This window comes from Typopeltis vanoorti, chromosome 5 (genome assembly GCF_054136105.1).
Source record: "Typopeltis vanoorti isolate ZY-2024b chromosome 5, IOZ_Tvanoo_1.0, whole genome shotgun sequence".
Lineage (NCBI taxonomy): Eukaryota > Metazoa > Arthropoda > Arachnida > Uropygi > Thelyphonidae > Typopeltis > Typopeltis vanoorti.
Genome location: NC_143553.1, coordinates 20,495,540 through 20,514,370, shown reverse-complemented (window position 1 = coordinate 20,514,370; position 18,831 = coordinate 20,495,540). Strand labels below are relative to the sequence as shown.

General features: G+C 39.1%; 1 protein-coding gene across 1 annotated transcript in view; it reads right to left on the bottom strand.

The window, feature by feature from the left end:
- LOC150106258 (beta-scruin-like) overlaps positions 1–18,831 on the bottom strand; it is a 361,294-nt gene that overhangs the window by 250,314 nt on the left and 92,149 nt on the right. Inside the window, exon 3 of the mRNA XM_090392967.1 lies at positions 17,668–17,888. Coding sequence (XP_090249093.1) covers positions 17,668–17,888 — 221 coding nt within the window. The remainder of the gene's footprint in view (positions 1–17,667; positions 17,889–18,831) is intronic.

The following is an 18,831-nucleotide window of genomic DNA, read 5'->3' as shown; positions in this document are numbered from 1 at the left end:
AAAACTGTTTAGGATTCTCTTTAGCCTGCATGGCCAATGTTCTTTCATAATCCTTTTTTGCTTTTCTTATCACACTCGTTACCCTTCTGGCCTACGCTTTATACTGGTCATGTTCCTGCAGGTCACCTTTCCCCTTAAATTCCCTCCATAGTTGTTTCTTTTTTTGCAGCTCAAGCTTAATGGTGTAATTCATATATTTAACCCCTACTTCATTTATTATTCAGACTCTATGTATACAGGCAGCCATTACTTCATTAAAACACTTCTTTACTTTACCCATGGACTATCAACTTCTAGCCCCTTGCAGTTGTACATGCCATGGCACTGAACCAATCAATCTCCTAAGCTTGTCATACTTACCAGCCCAATAATTCCACATATACACTTTCTTAATTGTAAAATCTACACCTTTAGCCACCTCCCAAGTCAAGACCTTATGATCACTCTTACATATTAGTGGCAACGTGGTCATATTCGTTACAGTCAAATTCTCAGATGCAATTACCAGGTCAGGCACTCTCTGACCCCCAGTATTTTCCATTACATGCTGTTGCAGATAGTTATCCCTTAATAACCGCATAAAATCCAATTCCTTCCTCTCATGTGTCCTCTCCTCCTTCCAATCAATGTTACCATAGTTAAAATCTCCCATTATAATTACCCTCCTTCCACTCATTTCTTCTATTTGCTTATGCATACTATCTCCACCATCTATTCCATCACCTGGTCTATAGCAGGTGATGGAATAGATGGTGGATATTTAGTTCAACTGTATATTTAGTTCTGCTAATTTCAATCTCACACCAAGTAGCCTCAAAGGTGCTCTTTTCTCTATCCTGCAGTTCCACTTCTATTCTTCTTGGCTGTAGCTCATCAGCTATCATCAATAACACTCTGCCCCCCCATTTTATTCTCCCTGTCACTCCTGAACACACCATATCCCTCACATTCAATCCCACTAGCTGTGTCATCTTCTGTCAGCCATGTTTCACTAATGCCAATAACCTGTGGTCTGGAAGTGCCAACCAAGGCCAAAAATTCTTCCCTCTTGTTCCTAATACTTCTGGCATTTGTATACATGAATTGAAGAAGCCGATTTGTCCCATCCCTATTTTGATGCCTTATACTAACTATCCCATTCTGATTCGTAGTCTTTCCTACTCGCTTGGGCATATTACACACATTCACACATCTTACTGTCTCCCTAAAATCTGCAAATCTACCCCCCCCCCCTTAATAACTCTAGTTTTTCTGGTTCTGTAACTTCACTTCTACCACATTCGACAACACCTTTTCAAGTCTCCACACACCAAATCCATTCAGATGTAATCCATCCATTTTATATAAATCCTTTCGCCCATCAAACTCATTCCACACATCCACAAATTTCACACCACTCATCAAACACAATTCACGCATAAAGTCATTAGCAATTATGGCCCTCCTTCTATACTCTTCACTGTCATACCGCGGCAACAGACTCACCATCCTAACTCTCTCATTCTTTTCTTTTGCTACCTCAAGCAATTCCTTCACATCCTCACTCATAGACTTTTTATTTCCTTTCAAATCATTTGTACCCACTACCACTATCAATTCCTTCACCCACTGTTTTTGCATTCTAATTGACTCGCTTACATTCTTTACGGTCGCACCGGGTTGGTACGATTTTGTTAAACTCTCAACTAACACACCTCTTACTAGGGAATCTCCATACATACATGCTCTTTCATTTTGTTTACACTCACTATCATACCCTTAATATCTCTGGTATCATTACTCGGTTAAGACTTTGTGAGTGCATCTGAAAAATTTGAGGACAAGGAATTTTTTTTTTTTTTTTTTGTCATCAGAGCTCTGCACCGAACATGGAGCCACACATGGATGCATAGTCTCCAGAAATCAATGAGTTCACTCATTGCTTTCTGGAATGTAATGGAATACCAGAGTTACCCCAGACACTACACCAGCACCTTAGCACGCCTTCGGTTCCATTCCCAGACCATACATTACTGCAACACCGTTGACCCTTGCATGCAAGTCTACAGCTGACTGATCCTGGCCAGGCAATCCAGGACCACCGATCTTGCTGAAACAGAGGCCAAAGTACTACTGTTTTGCTCTGCACTGCAAACACGACATCTGAACATTGGATCACTGTAATGGTGGTCTGGGAAACAGGATAGTAAAAAAAAAAAGACTCTGGAGAATACATAGAACACAAATTGAAGATAGCACACCTTTCCACAAATATCTAGGAGTACATAGAATTCTATGCTCATGTAGTTTGGCCTACATAGGACAGACAAGTTGGATTTTGAGGTAAGAAACAAGGAACATATTGCAGATGTTGACCAAAAAAGAAATAACAGATCTAATTCAGCCAGCCATATTACTAATACCAACCATGCAGATTCAGCTATGCCATATTTAGAAGAGAACTTTCATTCCAGAATTTTTTTTATTATTATTATTATTATTCAGGCCTCTATGGAGTCAAAAGACTCATCGTGGGAGATCATTTCTAAGAAACACAAGTCTATCAAGACACATCGAGAGAGGTCCCTCCTAGGAAACACAAAGTCTATCATACCACTCCTTAAATACATCGACCGTTCTCGCTCTCACCACTCAATCACGCAATGCATTCCATGGTTCAACCACCCTCCATGCAAAGAAACCACTACTCATCCTCTTGCTCACAGTTTCCTTTCATAACTTCCAGGGATAGCCCCTTGTCATGACTCCTTCCGATTGTTCAACCAAGCAAAAGAACTCCCCAGTGTGTCAGTCCCTGAAACCACCTCTTAACAGTTTAAAAATCTCAAACATATCACCCCCTCCTTATTCTATCCATCCTATCCACCAAACTCTGCAGTCCAGACTCCCTCAGCCGATCCTCATAACTAACATTGTACAGTCCCGACACCATCTTTGTCACCCGCCTTTGTACCATTTCCAAAGTTAATTTATCCTCTTCAAATCCTGGGGACCAGATCTGAGAACAATAGTCTAAGTGTGGTCTGATCAGAGTCTTATACAACGGAATGATAACTCATTTATCTCTGCAGGTCAGTATCCTTCTCATTATTGCAGCAATCCTCTGTGTTACCTTCACCTCCTTTGCAATATGTGCACTAAATTTCAGGTTTCTATCAATCATCAAACCCAGATCTCTTGTCTCCCCTACTTCCTCCAGTACAACTCCTCCAATAGAGTATGCAATGTCCCATCGATGTGTCCCAAACTCAAGACGTTACATTTTGTTGCATTAAACTGACACCCCCATTCATTTGCCCATCTATCTAGTTTATTCAAATCCTCTTGCAGGGCTACCGGCATCTGCACTATTACTAATAACCCTTCCCAGCTTCGCATCATCTGCAAACAACCGAATATCCCCTTGTAATCCACAGACTATGGCATTGATATAAAGGTTAAACAATATAGGTCCCAGTACTGAGCTTGTGGAACCCCACTTGTAACCTTCTGTCTCCTTGATATTGCTCCACTATACACAACTCTCTGATACCTATCAGAGAGCCAATCCTGAATCCAGTTGACCAATCTGACATCCAGACCCATGTGCTGCAACTTAAATATCAGCTTATCATGTGGCACCCTGTCAAATGCCTTTGCTAAGTCTAGGAAAATGGCAGTATATACCTTTCCTTCATCTAATGTTCTTGTAACTTTATCATAAAAGGCTAGCATATTGCTAAAACAAGAGCACCCCCTTCACAAATCCATGTTGACTCTCACTGATAACATTACCCTCATCAGCCCAATGCTGTACATGGTCCCTCACTACTTTCTCCAAGATCTTACTAACTACTGATGACATACAAACTGGCCTATAATTAGACACTTCCAGTCTGCTACCGCCCTTATGGAATGGCACCGTCTTACCTTCCTTCCATGGGCACCTTTCCTGCAGCCAGACTTTCACTGATCAAGGGCACTCTCAGTTCCTTAGCATATTTTCTCAAAACTCGTGGCCATCCAGTCCCACAGCTTTACTAACATCTAGAGTACTCAGTATGTGGACCACACTCTCCTCCTGCATCTCTAAACCTCGAACCTGCTCTATCCCTCTAGTTATCAAATTGAATCCTCCAGGACGAAATAGTCCAATAAAATGTTCATTGAATAATTCCACTATGTCCTCTGCATCAGTCACTCTATTCCCATTTTTATCACACAATGTCATTCTTCCGCAGTCATTTCCTCTTCTACTGGCCACATAGCTAAAAAATTCCCTAGGATTTTCCTTGGATCTGCAAATCTTTTCTCATATTCCAGTTTCGCCTTCCTTACCATACAGTCACTCTTCTGGCCTGTGTCCTATATTCTTGATGCATCTTCTCTTCATCCAAAGCCTCTTTTTCACATATAGCTCCAGTTTAATATTGTTTGTCATCCACTTTACTCCAAATTGTGTCCTCTTCTTCACTCGTGGAACACAGCTTACCATTGCTGCTAACAAATATTCCTTCACAATTTCCCAAGCATTAATGATATCCCGGCATTCCAATTCCTCCCTCCATGAAACTTCCCCCAAGTTGACGTCTAAGACTATTATAATCACCTGCTTTATAATTCCACATACGTTCCAGTCTCTTTGATACTCCTGCATTTCTATTCATTTTCCAAGTCAAAACCATATGGTCACTCACTCCAACTGGTGGGAGAGATGTCATCTCAGTTATTATCAGCTCTTCTGATGCTATAACGAAATCCAAAACTTTTGAACCTCTTTTTCCCTCTATTACATGTTGACTAAGACATTTGTCTCTCAAGAATTCTAAAAATTCCATTCCCTTATTGCTACATGCATCTTTCTTTCCCCAATCTATACTGCTGTAGTTAAAATCTCCCATAACAATCGTTCTTCTTTCACTTGCCACGCTCAACTGTCTCAACATCTCCTGGTCCCCACCCTCTGTGCTCTTTGGTCTGTAGCAACAACACCCCACTAAATATCCTGTCTTTCCCACCTCCACCTCACACCATATGCTTTCAAAATCATTAATGTCACAGCCTTCCAAAGCCTCCACTCTTAGAGGACATAGGTCGTCCCTTATCATAAGCAGTACTCCACCACCACGCTTTCCCTTCCTATCCTGCCGAAAAATGCTGTACCCACCAACTTCTATTCTTGTTATTATATCCTCTTCTGTCAACTACGTCTCTGTGATCCCAATAATCTTTGGCCAGACTGATGCTATCAGTGCCACCAATTCCTCTCCCTTATTCTGAATACTCCTGGCTTTGGTATAAAGCAAAAAAAACCATTGTTTCTATATCCAACATTATCCTCTCGACTCCACTGGGCTCAGCGTTACCTGATGTCGTCCCCCCTCCCCCTTCTCCCAAGTACCCATTCCTACAAGAGGCCACCCCTGCTACTATCCACACTGGGACACACTGACTCTTTCAGAACAGCAATCTCTCCAGATGCAGGCAGTCGCTCGCATACAATTCCTCCCTGCTCTCAAAAACACTCCAAGCATCCACATATTTGAATCCTCTCTTCTGACACATTCTCACTATTATGCCATTCAATATCACCGCTCTTCTTCTCAGGTCAACATTATCATACCGCAACACACACGCTATCTTTCCTCTCTGTGTCTTCTTTCGTACAGCCTCAAGAAAGAATCTCATATCTCTCGCTGCCCTCTTTACATCACCACTCCAATCATTTGTTCCCACCATCACAATAATCTCATCCACCCTTTCACCTCTCTTAATTGCTATCGTGTATTGCAATCAGGGTTGCTGAACAGCTCACAGAGTGGTAGCTGCACATGGTGGTTACAGAGAGAGAACGGTGTTGCACTTATTCATTTTCAAGGATCATATGGAAATCTCTCAGTAAATCTTTCAACACTAGAGATGTCAATATTGCCAATAATCACCTTCTATCACAAACTGCAGACAGCTAATGCATGTCGTGTGTTTTTATGTTTACTGTCTAGCAACAATTTACACCATAACAGTTATATATACAGACTGGATAACTGTTACAGTGCAAACAGGTAATAAGTATTACTTCTAAGTATTGCAAGCTGAATCCATATTATCTTCATTGGTGAAGGATTAAAAACAGATGATTTTTGTATATTTTGTATAATTTCTTATTTTTAGTATATTTTAATTTCTATCCAAAGCAAAGAATACTGAAATATGTATACCCTACCCATAATAAAAGGACAAAGTATTTTCCCCTCTCCCCAAATGAATTTTGAAAACAGAGCATTTAAATTAAAAAAAAAAATAATAATAATAAAAAAATTAAAAAAATAAGTACTATAAACATTTGTTTAAAAATCAAATTCCTGACCTTTTTATTTATATATATATTTTTTTGATGTGTATAGAAGAAGCCACCAGTTCTCTTTTAGGTGGTGAAAATAGTCAGTGTAATTTATTTATTTAGGTAACGACTAATAAATTCCTATCTTCTATGTATCACTTTAGTCATAAAACCTTCTTTCATCAAAATAATAAAAATAATGACTCATGAGAAGTAGAGCGAAGAATATGGGAAGAAAAACAAAGATAAAGAGGAAGAATGAAAAGGGACAATACCATCACTATGAGTAGGTGCCCTGCATGGATGAGAACAGGTGTAGGTATATATATAATATACATACTCTCTGTCCAAAAAGAAACCGAATGTTTCAAAAATAGAAGAAACGAGTGGAGCCATCTGTTGTATCTTTTTGTTGTTGAAAGCAGCAATCTTCATTAGTGTTGTGCAAAGTGTTTATGACATGTTTTATTAGAAGCCGAGTTACAGTGCCAAGAGTGACAGTGTGTTTTGACGAACGGTCGGTTGTCACGATATTCATGCCGTACATGATGAATTCTCGTTATCAATTATTATTATTATTATTATTATTATTATTATTACAGGCAACTCCGAGGAGTCCTAAGACGCATCGAGGGAGGCTCTAAACATCATGTCAAGAACAACTATTCAACATTCACAGAGTATCTATCATATTTTGCATTGAACTAATTCAGCATGGCATCCACAACAGACTCTGACAGCTTATTCCACTCATTCACCACTCTCCAAGTAAAAAACCTAGTTCTAATACCCTTGCTAACCAAACTCTTCCCCAGGTTCCATGGATGGCCCCAATCACCACCAGTCCTGTTCTGAAAAATATCCTCTGAATTAATCTTATAGAAACCCTTCAGTAATTTGAATGTTGCAATCGTATCACCCCTTTTCTGCCTATCAATCAATTTCTGCAACCCACAAACTTTCAACCTGTTCTCATAAGGTTCATTCCATAGACCTGCTATCATCTTGGTCACTCGCCTCTGGATCCTCTCAACCTCCTCTCCATCAAGAAGAAACCCAGATCAGGGCACAGTAATCAAGATGGGGTCTTATCAAGGCTCGATACAGAGGAACAATAACCTTGCTTGTCTCTGCTCGTCAAAGTATTCTTCAGTAACCAAGTGATTTGATGAGCTGATTTAGCCACTTTTGCAATGTGCCCCCTAAACTTCAACTCCCTATCCACCAACAATCCCAAGTCCCTGGCCTCATCAATCTCCTGGAGTACAATTCCACCAATGTGATATACTGCTGCTAATCTTTTCACCATTTTGGTTTCAGCCATTCTCACAGTGCATATGCTTCTTGGTGTGTGTTTATAATGTCTAAGAAAATCTAATCGCCTACTATATATGAAATTAGGTCAGTTATCCATTTCTTGAATGCGAGTAATAGTAAAGCAGCTCGAATTCATCGGCAAATTATTGAGGTTTATGGAGAACATACAAGGAGTGATCCAATGGTACGAAGATGGGTAAGACTTTTTAATGAAGGAAGGACAGGTGTGCACGATGATGAACGGACAGGAAAACCATTTTTAGTGACTGACGATTTGGTGCATTCAGTTGAAGAGAACATCCAACAGAATAGGGGATTCACTATGATGTCACTCTCAATGCAATTTTCAGAAATTTCATGTTCATGTCTTCATGAAATTGTGTCGGAGAAACTGAATTATCAGAAATTGTGTGCATGCTGGGTGCCGAAGTTGCTTACAGATCAACACAAAGTGAATCAACTGGGCAGTGCATTGGAATTCTTGACACGCTACCATGAGGATGGCAATGCTTTCCTGAGCAGACTTGTCACCGGGGATGAGACTTGGGTGTCGCATACGACCCCTGAATCCTAACAACAATCCATGGAGTGGAGGCACACCTCATCACCAGTTAAGACGAAATTGAAGACAACAGTTTCCACTCGGAAAATCATGTGCACTGTGTTTTGGGACAGACAAGGAATTTTGTTGGCAGACTTCTTGGGTCAAGGCTCCACAATCAACATGAGTATGTACTGCCAAACCCTTAAGAAACTGCGTCGTGCGATCCAGAATAAACGATGTGGCATGCTTTCCAGGGGTTTTGTTTTGTTTCATGATAACGCCCGCCCACACACAGCCGGTATAACACAACAAATTCTTGCCATCTTTAACTGGGAACAATTCCATCAACCCTCATATAGTCATGACCTCATGCCAAGCTTCTTTCACCTGTTCAAACATCTGAAATCTTTCCTTGGTGGCCGGTGGTTTCAAGACGACGAAAAGGTCAAAGAAGCAGTCGATATGTGGTTTGCATCACAGACACAACCTTCTGATGATGAAGGTATACAACTCTTGGTGCCCCATTATGATAAGTGCCTGAACAATGCCGAAAATTATGTAGAAAAGTACTAAAAGATGTCTACCTTAATTACTAATAAATTTTTTTTGTAAGTATATTTTTGTTTCTTTGCCAGCCCATCAGAACTTACAATCTGGACGTCCCTCATATATATATATATAATTTCCTAATAGTCAAAATTAGGCCCCTAAGTATTGCAGGTTCCATACTCTTTTTACTAGTAAAGGATTAAAAACAGATTATTTTGATATATTTTATATAAGTTCTTATTTTTAGTATAGTTAATTTCCATCCAAAGCAAAGAATACTGAAATATCTATCCATCACTGGGCATCCAAAGTTGCCGTATGGTCACTCCGATGCTCAGTGATATGCTGTAATATTATGGTGTTTCTTTTTATCTTATTTTCTGTGCCATTGTAATATTATGTGGTTTTCTATCTTACCGGCTGCGCCATTGTAATATTATGAGTTTTCTTTATTTAACCTCTCTTTGTTGTATAATATTGCTTTCTTTATCCTTGGCTTCTATAATTTTATTCATTTAGCTTTAACCTTATCTTTTTTCTTTCATGTACTCAGTTAATCTTATTTTCCTTTCTCTACTTTCAGTATTCTTTCCCTATGCCGGAGATCTCTAGAAATTTATTTAATTATTACTAGCTGCGCCACTAAAGTTCTCCAAATGGCATAAGAAATTATTTATACTTCTAGTACAGTTCCTCCTCTATAATTATATACAGTCGTGGCTAACTCTTAACTCAAAATTCGTACCAAATTCCAATCTATCCCGCTCACAGGATCGGGTTTTTTTTTTGAGAACAGTGCAGTTGCGAAAAAGATCAGACGGCACTCCTTTTAAACATAACAAACATGTTTATTTATACTAAAACAGTAATACAAGTTTTAATACTTTCCTTTCCTCTCTAAGCTAAGCACAAAAAAAAAAAAAACATCATATAGGACAAATTCTTAGGCATGCAACAAATATCAATGACATAAATTATTAAACAATTAAATTAGATAACTATTAACTATCAGTGCATTTACAGTTTAGGAATTTCCATGCTTTGATTAATCATAATCTCCAATTCCAACCTTAACATAAAATATAACACTCTTTAAGCAAACTACTTTGCATAACATTATATTTCTTAATTCTATAATCTTGTCAGTTCCGCTGAACCATTTCTTTACAATACAACCTAAGTTAAATTTTTCATCAATGTCTTACAATTACTTTAAAAACAGATTCTCTCTATGCGAACAAGTCTTCAATCTACTGTATATAGCAATTCTATAAATTCAGTCTTTCTAAACAGTCCTTCACATCAAAAATTAAAAAAAAAGTTTTGTAACAAAATTCAACTCACATGACTCCTGCAGAGGTACAATGCACTTAGTCGTATTTCCTTTACAGACTTATTCTGGATCCCTTTCTATGCTAGGGCTTGATCTATCACTTTAGATGTTTCATGGACACCGTGTTCTCCTCTGGAATTTCTCGCGGGGCTGGAGCATGATCTTCCAGCGTTGTAGGTTCTCGGACGTAAGGTCTGATGGTCAAGGCTTTGTCATCCTGGTCCTGGGCCACTATTCGCTCTGTAAGGTTTCACCTCCGGTTACCCTCTGCAACTTCATCCGGAATCTGACGTAGTCCATGGATTGACTCCCTCCTTTTCTCCTGGTGTCAAATCTGCCGATGCTCAAATAGTCCCTCTATTATCCTTTTATTTGGCTTCTCGCGGGACCCTGCGCGAAGGTTTTAGACTCCAGATATTCCCGCGCAAAATTTGAATTAAGGTCTGAGCCCCCCCCCCGTACCTTTCAGGTGCAGACTCTTATCCTACTAGAAAGAGCAGACTTCTAGATCTCCCTGAAGTGTACATTTAATCCCTTTTACAGCATAGTGTAACAGCTTCTGAAAGCTTTAAAATAGCTTGGTATCTTTGGCAGGTATTGGTAATAACTAATTTGTTAGCATGGGTAAATTCCAACAATCTTTCACCATGGGCATTACGTTCACCCAGACCAAACATGCCACACTCCAGCCTAACTCTCATACTCTTTCCCACTTTTGCATTTAAGTCTGCTAAGACGTAAAGTTTGTCTCTCCATGGTAGGCAGTCCAAAACAGTCTGTAAGTTTTCATAATATTCCTCACTCTCTTCTTCAGGCCTATCTGTGTAGGATGCATAAACTATCACGAATGACACATGTCTATGTAATACTTATGAAATATCTATGACTCATACAAAATCAAAAAACAAAATTACATTTTCCCCTTTCCCAAAAGGAATTCTGAAAACAGTAAATTTAAAAATAAATAAATAAATAAATAAACTAATTACTAAAAAAAAAAAAAAAGATCCAGATGGCTTAATTTCAGTGATATAAAATGGCAAAGTGGATATTAAATCCAATATTCTCTCAAAGCTGAATGTTTGTAGAAATTATGAAAGTTTTGTAAAAATTATCAGAGAGCTTACAAGAATACAATCCTTGGCATTAGAATTGCCTTAGTTGGCACTACTTAAAAGACATGAGCGCTGTCCAAGCATCCATATATTTGCCTTTTATTAGTACATTTTTTTAAGGTTTCACTGGCCTCACAGCTGTTTTGAACTGGTTGGTTCTCTTCAGAGAAGGAGTGTTTGTGCAGGGATCATCACTCCGAAAACTTGTGAAATCACTCAGATCGCCCAATAATGAGCGAAATAAAGTATCATTAGCTTGTCACTGAGCAGAGTGGTGGCTCTGCTCAGTGAAAGGCTCACCCTACCACTGAGCAGAACAGCTGATGCTCCAGGGAGAAGAATCTGCCAAGGAAGTCCTAATACAGGCTGCCCAAACAGACCCAAATCCCCAATGCTCAACAACTCCCTCAAGGCAGTGTACCTTAAGTGAACAAAATCTCTCATTCAGTACTAAGGAAATCAAATGTTAGAGAAATGTATTTTTCAAAAGTGAACTCGCAGTCAGTGCGTAAAAATAATTAGTTAAAAAAAAAAAGCCATGTGGAATTGTGCTACATTTTTCTCAGTAATATAATATAAAAATAACACAATATAAACAACAACTAAATTCCAAAAGCAGTGTTCTTCAGTGGTGCTGCTTTTGGAATTTAGTTGTTATTTATATTGTGTTATTTGTGGGTTACCGAGAAGACGAGGTCAGAGTCGGATGCATCTGAGGTGGAAGAGATAAGTTTTCGTTATTTAGTATAGTTAAATGTAGTTTATACTTATAGTATCAAGTAAGGAAATTAGCTTACAGTACAGCATATAACATAGTATTTAGCGTTTAGTTGTAGTAGCTCTTCGGCACAATTTGTATGATGGCAGTTGTTGAAGCTCCAATTACAAATGGAGTATCACGAAGTCCTCCCCAATTCAACGACTGCCTTTTCAGTAGCATAATAAAGGATTTTGTGACATGCAGGACTTGTGGCATGTATGCATCTCAGCAGTTGGATATGTGGCAGATGAGAGAAAGGGGGGGATGCATATATGCGAAAAATGTAGGCAACAGGAGAAATTCAGTGAGTTAGATGTTATGATATCCCACCTTGTTGTGTGAGGAGCGGGAGATTTTCAAGAGACGAGCAGCGTGATAAGTGAGAATAACGAGTGAAATATGAATAAAAAATAAGAGTGGGGAGTGTGGAAGGCTTGAGCGATTGTGAAGTTTTCGGATATGGACATGACTGGGAGGATGAATGGCGAATAAGGGTGGCTAACTTGCAGAGAGCGATAGATGAGCTGAAAGAGATGATGGAATGTCTTGAGAATGAAATGAGAAGTATGCATGAGATTAGGCAAATGAAAGAGATGAATGCAAAACGAATCAGAGCAGCAGTGAGAGAGTTATGGGAATAACAGAAGAGAAGAGAACAGAAATAGTAGAAGAGAGGGAATCAGAGAGAGGTATGGGAATGACAGAAGAGGAGAGAATAGAAACAGTAGAAGAGAGGGAATGAGAGAGTTATTGGAATAATAGAAGAGGAGAGAATGGAAACAGTCAGAGAGAGAGAGAGAGAGAATGAGAACAATGCAAGGGAGTGATGGAACCAGGAATAGAGAGATTCTAGGACAGCAGGTAAGTAGGGAGAACACAGAGGGAAAGAGTTAGAGGAGAGAGATTGAGGGATGTAGATGAGCAAACAAGGAACACAGTGGTAAGAGCTGTGGTGTATGGAGACTCGATGATACATGGTGTGCAAGATGGGATGCCAGAGGAACGTCTGCCTGGAGGAATGATAGAGCATTGCTTTGGCAATTAAGCAAGGTGAAAAGGTAAATGAGATGATTGTGATGGTGGGCACGAAAGACTTGAGAGGCGATGTACATCGGGTGGCAAGAGATCTGAGATTCTTGCTTCGGTTGTACAAAAGAAAATGTGGAGAGGAAAGATTGTGTGTTATGCTGGTATGATAATGATGAGCTAAGTGGAAGAGCAGCAATAATGAATAGTATAATAGCCAGAATGTGTCAGAAGAGAGGATTAGAATATGTAGATGATTGGGAAGGGGGGGGCATTTGAGAACAGAAAGGAACTGTATGCAATAGACTGCTTGCATTTGAATGAGGAAGGAAGTAGCATCTGAAGAGATTGCTGTTTTCTAAACTAGTCGGTGTGTCAATGAATGGAAACTAGAAATCCCAGGGTGAATGGTAGCAGGGGTGGCCTCTTGTGGAAATGGGTGATTGGGAGAAAGGAGACAACATCAGGTAACACTGAATCCAGTGGGGTCAAGACGGGATAATGATAACTATAGAAACAGTGAAATTTTTATGATGTATACTAATATCAGCAGTGTCTGGAATAAAGGAGATGAATGGGTGGCGCCGATAGCATCAGCCTGGCCAAAGATTATTGGGATTTCTGAGAAGTGGTTGACGGCAGATGATATAATAACAGGAATAGAAGTAGCAGGGTACAGCATATTTTTTTGCAGGATAGGAAGGAAAAATGCAGTGGTGGAGTACTTCTTATGATAGGTGATGACTTATGTCCGCTTAAGAGTGGAGACTTTGGAAGGCAGTGACATCAATGGTTTTGAAAGTATATGGTGTGAGGTAGAGGTGGACAATACAGAATATTTAGCGGGGTATTGCTACAAGCCAAGGAGCACAGAGGGTGGGGAGCAGGAGATGTTTAGGCAGTTGAGCTTGGCAAGTGCAAGAAGAATGATTGTTATAGAAGATATTAACTACAGCACTATAAGCTGGGAAGAGGAAAATACATGTAGTAACAAGGGAATGGAATTACTAGAATTCTTGAGGGACAAATGTCTTAGACAACATTTAATAGAGGGAACAAGAGGTTCAAGAGTTTTGGATTTGGTCATAGCATCAGAAGAGGCTGATAATAACTGAGATGACGACTCTTCCCTCAGTTGGAGAGAGTGACCATGTGGTATTGACTTGGAAGATGAGCAGGAGTATCAAAGAGAAGGGAACATATGTGGAATTATAAGGCAGGTGATTATAATAGTCATAGATATCAACTTGGGACAGTTCCATGAAGGATATAATTGGAAGGCCAGTATATCATTAGCGCTGGAAATGGTGAAGGAATATTTGTTAGCAGCAATAGTAAGCTGTATTCCACGAGTGAAGAAGCGGATACAGTTTGGTGTAAAGTGGATACCAAACAATATAAAACAGGAACTGAATGTGAAAAAGAGATTATGGAAGAGATATAAGGAGAGAGGTGGAAAGCAGATGCATGACAAATAAAAGACTCAGGCCAGAAGAGTGACTAGTATGGTGAGGAAGGCAAAACTGGAATATGAGAAGAGATTGCCATTAAGATCCAAAGAAAATCCTAGGAAATTTTTTAGCTATGTGGCCAGTAGGAGGAGAAATTATTGTGGAAGAATTACACTGTGGGATAAAAATGGGAATAGAGTGACTGATGCAGAGAATATAGTGGAGTTGTTCAATGAACATTTTATTGGAGTATTTCATCCTGGAGCAATAGGTTTTAATACTACAGGGATAGGGTTTCATAAGTTCCAGGATTAGAGGTACAAGAGAAGAGTGTGTTCCAAATACTGAGTACTCTGGATGTCAGTGAAGCTGTGGGACTAGATGGTATTTCACCATGGATTTTGAGAGAATGTGCTAAAGAACTGACAGTTCCGATGACCTAGCTTTTCAATGAAAGTCTGGCTATGGGTACCCAGGTAATGGAAGGAAGGTAAGATAGTGCCATTGCATAAGGGCAGTAGCAGACTGGAAGTGTCAAATTATAGGCCAGTTTGTGTGTCATCAGTGGATGTTAAGGTCTTCAAGAAATTAGTGAGAGACCATAAACAGCACTGGGCAGATGAGGGTAATGTCATCTGTGAGAATCAACATGGATTTGTTAAGGGGCACTCTTGCTTTAGTAATATGATTGAATTTTATAATAAAGCGACAAGAGCAGTTGATAAGGGAAAGGCATATACTGCATTTTTTGGATTTTGCAAAGGTATTTGAAAGGTTGCCAATTATAAGCTGATACTTAAGTTGCAGCACATGAATTTAGATATTTAGTAAACTGGATTCAGGATTGGCTCTCTTATAGGTATCAGAGAGTTGTGTATGGTGGGGTAATATCAAAGAGACAAGATTACAATCGGGGTTCCACAGGACTCAGTACTGGGACTTGTATTGTTTCTTTATATTAATGACATTGTCAATGGATTTGAAGGGGATATTCAGTTGTTTACAGATGAAGTGAAGATGGGAAGGGTTATTAGTAAGAGTGCAGATGTGGCAGTCCTGAAAGAGGATTTGAATAAACTAGACAGATGGGTGAATGAATGGGAGTTTCGGGGTTTAATTCAAAATGGGATCTATCGATGGCAGGATGCATATTCCATTTTAGGAACTATACTGGAGGAAGTACTGGAGAGAAGAGATCTGGGGATAATGATTGATAAAAACCTGAAATTCAGGGAACATATTACAAAGGCGGAGAAGGTAACCCAGAGGATTGCTGCAACGCTTATCTGCAGAGATAAAAGAGTTATTATTCTGTTGTATAAGTCCCTCATCAGACTACACTTAGACTGTTGTTCTCAAATTTGGTTCCTAAGATTTGAAAGGAATAAATTAACTGTCGAAAGGGTGCTGAGGCAGATAATAAAGATGGATTCAGGACTGTACAATGTTAGTTATGAGGGTCAGCTGAGGGAATGTGGACTGCAGAGTTTGGTGGATAGAAGAAGGAGAGGTGAAATGATTGAGACTTTTAAACTGTTGAGAGGTGGTTACATAGTTGACACTGGTGATTTCTTTCGCTTGGTTGAACAGCGGAAATGAGTGATGACAAGGAGCCATTCCTGGAAGTTATGAAAGGAAGCTGTGAGTAAGAGGGTGAGCAGTGATTTCTTTGCATGGAAGGTGGTTGAGCCGTTGAATGCATTGTCTGATAGAGTGGTGAGTGCAAGAACGGTCAATGAGTTCAAGGAGCTGTATGAGACTTTGTGTTTCCTTAGAAGGGCCTCCCACGATGTGTCTCTTGACTCCATCGAGGCCTGAATAATAATAATAAGGCTTCATTTTGGCAATGTATAATTACATAGGCAAAGTGAATATTAGTTTCTAAGGCCCAGGCCAATGATTGTATTCTCATAAGCTCCTGGTCATTTTTATGAAATTTTCATAGTTTCTACAAACATTCAGCTATGAAATAATGTTGGATCTGATATCTACTTTGCCTATGTAATTTTGCATAGCCAAAACGAATATGGCTCTTTTTTTTTAATAATTACTTTTACACATAGACCAAGAGTTCACTTACGAAAAATACATTTCTGTGACATTTGATTTCCTTAGTGCTGAATGAGAGTTTTTGCTTTCTTAAGGTTTCTGGCTGGTCTCTGAAGAGAATCAACCAGTTCAAAATAGCTGTCAGGTCAGTGAAACCTTGAAAAAATGCACTAATAAAAGGCAAATATACGGATGCTTAGAAAGTGCTCTCTTTTAAGTAGTGCAAACGAAGGCAACTCCGATGCCAAGGATTGTATTCTTATAAGCTCTCTGGTAATTTTTACAAAACTTTCATAGTTACTACAAACATACGGCTTTTAAATAATGTATGATCTAATATCAACATTGTGTATCTAAATAAATAAACATTTGTTTAAAAAATTATAAGATATTCTAAACATTACATAAGTAAAAGATTATATTTATATAATAAGAAATCATAAAGGTATTGGGAGGAGTTATACTGGAGGAAGTAGGGGAGACAAGAGATCTGGGGTTGATGATTGATAGAAACCTGAAGTTTAGGGGACACATTGCAAAGGTGGTAAAGGTAACACAGAAGACTGCTGCAATAATGAGAAGGACACTGTCCTGCAGAGATAAGAGGGTTATCATTCCGTTGTATAAGTCTCTGATCAGACCACACTTGGACTATTGTTCTCAGATTTAGTCCCCAGGATTTGAAGGGGATAAATTAACTGTGGAAAGGATACAAAGACGGATGACAAAGATGGTTTCAGGACTGTACAATTTTGGTTATGAGGATCGGCTGAGGGAATGTGGACTGCAGAATTTGGTGGATAGAAGAAGGAGAGGTGATGTGATTGAGACTTTTAAACTGTTGAGAGGTGGTTACAGGGTTGACACTGGGGAGTTCTTTCGCTTGGTTGAACAGCGAGAAGGAGTGATGACAAGAGGCCTTCCCTGGAAGTTACGAAAGGAAAGTGTGAGCAAGAGGGTGAGGAGTGGTTGAACCGTGGAATGCATTGCCTGATGGAGTGGTGAGAGCGAGAATGGTCAATGAGTTTAAGGAGTGGTATGATAGACTTTGTGTTTCTTAGGGGGGGGGGACCTCCCCTCGATGAGTCTTGACAGACTTTATGTTCTTAGGAAGGACCTCTCACAATGAGTCTTTTCTCCATGGAGGCCTGAATAATAATAATAATAATAATAATAATAATAATAATGTAAATTATATACTTGCCAGCTTTAGCTAAGGCCATTGCATGCTTGGGCGTTGATAAGCAAAAACGCAGTTCCCACTCTCCCATTTCTGTAACAAATACATATACAACACCAGTGCTCATTACATGCCCATCTTCAGATAAACTCTCACCAATACCACCCCACACCCATATTTCTCGTCTCAAAGTGGCTGCACAGCAGAATGCCCGACTTTCAGGTAAATGTGGTTTTCGAAACCAGCTAGATAGGGAAAAAAATGAAAACAGATTTTTATTAAAGCTGAAATTGTAATCCACTAAAGAATTCAATATTTTAAGACATAAATAAGTATTATTTCCTTTCTCATTATATTTAGCAGGTGAACATTTGGGTAACGTAGGAAAATCCTACGTCTAGATGTTTCATAAAAGTTAAATTATTTAAAATTTATCTTACTCTATTTGTCTGAGTGGATAGCACTTCTATTCTTCAATAAATAGATTATGGATTCAAATGTATGTATGGATGTCTGTGTAGGAATATGCCTCATATATGAATTTTCTTTTTTAACAGAGAATGGAAATGGCTTGAAAAAAACTTCCATGTTTGGTCTCTAACACAGTTTCTGTATTATATAACTCTTAGCTTACCAGTTAAAATAATGAACAACAGCATTACAACCTGCCATAGGATGGGATTCGAATAAGAAATACAAGCATACCCTGGTAATATTATTATTATCACAGGCCTTGCGGGGTTTCAAGACTCCATGGAGTCCTGAATCCCATCAAGGGAGGTCCTAAACATCATGTCAAATATTATCCAACATATGCAAAGTATCTATCATACTTTGCTTTGAACTCATTCACAGTCATGGCACCCCTTCACAACAGACTCTGACAATCCATTCCGCTCATACCCCACTCTCCAAGCAAAACACCCTTGGGAACTACACTCTTACTCAGGGAACTGTTTTCAAGATTTTCCCCTAGTTATCCTACTGCCAGACCAGTTTTGAAAAATTTCTTCAGTAATTAATCTTACAAAATTACTGAAGAACCCTTCAGTAATTTTGTATGTCTGAATTACCCCTTCTCCCCTTTTCCACGTGTCAACCAGTTTCTGTAACCCACAAATCCCCAACCTGCTCTCGTAAAGTTCATTCTGTTGAAACTACTACCATTTTGGTCACGTGCCTCTGGAT